Genomic DNA, 5,230 nt, shown 5'->3' with positions numbered 1-5,230 from the left:
ATTGCATATCCTATTAAATGGTATTTACTGTCTTTTTTCAAATGTATTTAGTATATTATAAGGTCAACATGTACGATGCATTTTATACAACACTTTTATATTAAACCTTAAAATGCAAGATGACAAATAATATTTTAAATATTAGAAATTTTAAAGCAATCTCTGATAATAAAATGATTGTTTTATGAAATGTAAATGTGTTGTCTTTTAATGTGTAAAGTAGTAGAGACTTTTTCTTTTTCCTCTTCCTTCACAGACTTTTTATGTTTTTTTATACTCGTCTTTTTTTTGCAATATATTATATAAGTTCAAATAAATAAATTTAAAATAATATTTAAAACAATTGCTTCACTTTTCAGTTCTGTGAAAACATCTTTCTGTTTCCAGCAAATCATCACCAAAGAATACGAGCTTTTTGACTTCAGGAAGACGGAAGTTCCTCCTCTGCTTCTGATCCTGGACCGCAGCGATGACGCCATCACGCCGCTCCTTAACCAGGTGACCACGCAGCCTTTTATAGTCACTTTTTTTTAAAACATGATGTTTAAATCTCTTTTTGGTCAGAAAACCGAGCTGGAAATGGTTCATGTTTGCGTTTGTTTCAGTGGACGTATCAGGCGATGGTCCACGAGCTTCTGGGTCTGAACAATAACCGGATCGACCTGTCCAGAGTTCCAGGGATCAGCAAAGACCTGAAGGAGGTGGTGCTGTCGGCGGAGAACGACGAGTTCTACGCCAACGTGAGTCCAATCTGATGCGTTCAGAAGGTTTGGATCTGATATTTTAGTTGAAAACATTATTTAATGCTGAAAATGTTTTTTTTTTCTTTCCGTCTGCGCTTCAGAACTTGTACCTGAACTTTGGGGAGATCGGCACGAACATCAAGAACCTGATGGAGGATTTCCAGAAGAAGAAACCCAAAGGACAGGAGAAGCTGGAGTCCATCGCTGACATGAAGGTCCGATCTCATGAAAACTGCTTTTCTTTTTTTTCTTTTTCTTTAATAACCCTTTGGGATCTTCTTTTCAGGCTTTCGTCGATAACTACCCCCAGTTCAAGAAGATGTCCGGAACCGTGTCCAAACACGTGACGGTGGTCGGGGAGCTGTCCCGGCTGGTGTCGGAGCGGAAGCTGATGGAGGTGTCGGAGGTGGAGCAGGAGCTGGCGTGTCAGAACGACCACTCCAATGCTCAGCAGGTGATAAACGAGTCTCCATCCTGAACTCCTGTGTGCTCGTGGTAGCATACACTGCTCTAAAGAAGAACAAAGAGAACTCATCAAAAGAGAAATTCAGTTTAAATGGTTTATTTATTACAAACTTGTATATACTGAGAACACAGCCACATACAAATATGGATGGAAATCAAACGTTTTAACCTTTGGAGGTCTGGATTTGGAATCATACTCAAAATTAAAGTGGAAAAACACACAACAGGTTAATCAGACTTGAATGGAACGTCTACGTGGTGGGCGTGGCCTCTGTATGCCCATTTGACTTCTCTGGATCTGCTTCTGATGAGGCGGCGGACGATAGTTTTGTTTTTTTTTCTTGTTGAGGACAAATAAAATATATTTATTCAAGGCCTCCCCCCAAAAAAATCACAGATTTCTAAATATATATATATATATATATATATATATATATGTATTAGTGCTGTCATGCGATTAATTTTAGCGCGATTAATTAATCGTGACATTTAATTAAGTAATCTGTTTTAATCGCAAAATATTTAACCTAATAATTGCTGTTAAAAGCCTAATTTTGAGGTGTTTTATTTAAATTTGGGACATTGTGATGCAGTAAGAGATCAAAATAAAACTAAAAAGGTGGCTTTTTTAATTATAAAAGACTTCCAACCTTTAATTTGACACCACCTAGGGGTAATTTTTTTCAATGTTGAACAAATAACGAAAGCAAAAACCCATCAGGTCCAGAGGCTTTAATTTACAACATTAAAAACACTTTTCTGAGCAATCCAAGAAATATTGAACACAAACCTCTTATTAATACTACAATTCAAATGTTGATATTTCAACAGTTTATCATAAAAGCAAGACAGTAGGAAAGACGTGAATTATTTTACTGTTTCTTTTAACCGATTTGGGTGAATTTATCATTTTAAAGACTGAGATAAAGCAGAAAAAACAGAGAAGAAAATAAAAGAAAGAAGAAAACAGCAGAGGAATTCAACTCTTTAGACTTCTTTTTTTTTTAAATAAACTTCTGCTTCATCATCTGGACAAAAATAAGTGCTAATAGGGGAACTTTACCTCTAAAGTTATGAGGCTTTTAACTTCTCATGATCGCCTTTCAAAAAGGAGCTAGAACAGAGCGCAATTTGTGAAGCTGTTACCATGACAACGCGACACACCAAGTATTAAATAGTCTGCTTTGGTAAAAAAAACTATTTAAACTTAAAAATATGACAGGACTGAAGTTTTAATAATTTCATTAATATTTATATTCTCACAAAAATGAGATTGACGCAATTGAAAATTTATCACAATTAACAATAATTTGACAGCCCTAATATGAATATTGCAAAAATATAAAGAAATACAGAAAAAGTGACGATACATACAGTATATTAGTAGTTCACAGGCAACAAAATTTGTTTTAAAACGGTAAAATAACCAAGAAGAAATTCATCAATCAAATTTGAGAAAGATTCATTACAAAACAGTTTTGGGGGATTTTATTTTGAAATTTTTTTTCAAAACGTGTCTTTTTTTAAGCAGGTTTTTAAGGAAGTATAAGCAAATCAACTCGTGTGGTCTTTCAGGCCGTCCGGAGGCTGTTGCAGAACCCTCGCGTGTCGGAGCTGGACGCCGTTCGCCTCGTCATGCTCTATGCTTTAAGATACGAGCGCCACAGCAGCAGCATCCTCCCGTCCCTGATGGACGAGCTGAACAGGAGGGGCGTGTCTGAGCGACACCGAAGGGTGATGTTTCCTCGTCTTCACTGCAGTTTTTGATTGGAAAATATTGTTTATGTGAGGTCGTCAGATGCATACAGTTGCAGTGTTGTGCCACTAGAGGGCAGTGAAGCTGACAGTCTTTTGGTTGCCTCTCTCAGATGGTGCAGGCTGTGGTGGAGTACGGCGGCAAGAGAATCAGAGGAAGTGACCTCATCACGCCGACAGACGCTGTCGCCATCACCAAACAATTTTTTAAAGGACTAAAGGTAAAATTTAGACTAATTCTGAATTCCCTCACTATTCTCTAATGCCTAAAATACAATATTTGCTAATATGTAATATGGGAAATCAGCGAGGGTTTACTTCAGTGTCTGTAGCCCCGCAACTCAGAGGGGAATTTATCTGCAGAGAATATGTTCTAGAGAACAACAGATTTTTTTTATTTTGGTTAAAAAATAATAATATTAAAAGACCACTGGGAATGCTTTAAAAATAGATCAGAAGATTATCGGAGTGGAACTTTAATTAAACCTGACACCTCTGTAAAACTGAGTGTTTTTCTCCTCAGTTTGGACAAAAGTCATATTTAAATATTTTTTTACATTTTTATTGTCAAATATTGTTATATATGATCCAAATATATTTTTTAAATAACATATGGATATCTATTTTTTAAGAAATTTATATTTATGAAAAATCATTATTTTGTATATATGTGTACAAAACTCAATCGAGTCAAACTGAAGAAACAAAACCCCCGGTAAGAAAACAGGAACAGACAACTTCACCCCATTTCAGTAAAACCATTTTAAAAAAGAAGAAATTAAACAACATTGTCAAAAAGTTTTATTTGAAATAAAATGCGATTTTGTTTCCTTTTTATTTATTTTATTTTTTTAGAACAAAAAAACACCAAAGCCACAACAACATTAGAAGAAACGCAAGATTATTCACTAACATCTATGAGCTTTTAAAATTCAAATTAAACGTTATTTATAGTGCTTTCTTTAACAAAACATACTACATATATATCATTACCTGCGATAAGGCTAGTGTGAATGCTGTAAGCTAAATGTGGCTGTTGAAGATGCTGAAACTGATCCCCAGCTAAAAGTGATGAAAAAATGCTGAAGCCAAAAACTTCCTAACATATTAGCAAAATGCCAAATAAGCCTAAAAAACTGGAATAATGTCTAGTTTTCCCTAAACAGCAAGCATAAAGTTATAATATTAGCTGAACACTAAATTAGCCTAAAAAACTGAAAAACATGTCTAAGTTAGCCAGAACAGCTATCATAGAGTTAAAATATTGGCTTAACCTTAAATTAGCCTAAAAACTAGAAAACATGTCTAAGTTAGCCAAAACAGCTAGCATATTGTTAAAATATTAGCTAAACACTAAATTAGCCTAAAAAACTGGAAAACATGTCTAAGTTAGCCAAAACAGCTAGCATAATGTTAAAATATTAGCTAAACATTAAATTAGCCTAAAAACTGGAAAACATGTCTATGTTAGCCAAAACAGCTAGCATATTGTTAAAATGTTAGCTAATAACTAAATTAGCCTAAAAAACTGGAAAACATGTCTAAGTTAGCCAAAACAGCTAGCATATTGTTATAATATTAGCTAATAACTAAATTAGCCTAAAAACCTGGAAAACATGTCTATGTTAGCCAAAACAGCTAGCATATTGTTAAAATGTTAGCTAAAAACTAAATTAGCCTAAAAAACTGGAAAACATGTCTAAGTTAGCCAATACAGCTATCATAGAGTTAAAATATTAGCTAAACACTAAATTAGCCTAAAAACTGGAAAACATGTCTAAGTTAGCCAAAAAAGCTAGCATAATGTTATAATATTAACTAAACATTAAATTAGCCTAAAAACTGGAAAACATGTCTAAGTTAGCCAAAACAGCTAGCATTTTGTTAAAATATTAGCTAAACTCCAAATAATCCTTTAATTACATTTTGTCAAAATAGCTAGCATAATGCTAAAACATTAGCTAAACTCCCATTTAGCCTAATAAACTGGAAACATTTCTAATTTTGCCAATATTTAGCATTTTGTCTAAAACCAGCTAGCACGTTGCTAAAATAAAAGCTTAACTCCAAATTACCTTAAAAATGTGATGGTTGCTGAACATTTTAAAGTTTGAATTGTGTTTAGCTGAACATATGCAGAAGTTCACAAGATTCACACATTTTTTAAAGGATTTGAGCAATTTCTCATTCATGACGAGTTGATGACAATTTTGTCATCAACTAACGGAGAAACTAAAACACACGTAGAACTTGTAGAACAACTATAA

General features: G+C 34.0%; 1 protein-coding gene across 1 annotated transcript in view; it reads left to right on the top strand.

The window, feature by feature from the left end:
- Positions 1–5,230, top strand: part of vps45 (vacuolar protein sorting 45 homolog) — a 17,159-nt gene that overhangs the window by 5,038 nt on the left and 6,891 nt on the right. Inside the window, exons 7-12 of the mRNA XM_024298534.2 lie at positions 388–498; positions 606–740; positions 845–958; positions 1,030–1,197; positions 2,784–2,942; positions 3,077–3,184. Coding sequence (XP_024154302.1) covers positions 388–498; positions 606–740; positions 845–958; positions 1,030–1,197; positions 2,784–2,942; positions 3,077–3,184 — 795 coding nt within the window. The remainder of the gene's footprint in view (positions 1–387; positions 499–605; positions 741–844; positions 959–1,029; positions 1,198–2,783; positions 2,943–3,076; positions 3,185–5,230) is intronic.

Source organism: Oryzias melastigma, linkage group LG11, assembly GCF_002922805.2.
Source record: "Oryzias melastigma strain HK-1 linkage group LG11, ASM292280v2, whole genome shotgun sequence".
NCBI classification, from domain to species: Eukaryota; Metazoa; Chordata; class Actinopteri; order Beloniformes; family Adrianichthyidae; genus Oryzias; species Oryzias melastigma.
Note: the sequence above shows the minus strand (reverse complement) of the source record. Positions and strands in the feature narration are given on the sequence as shown.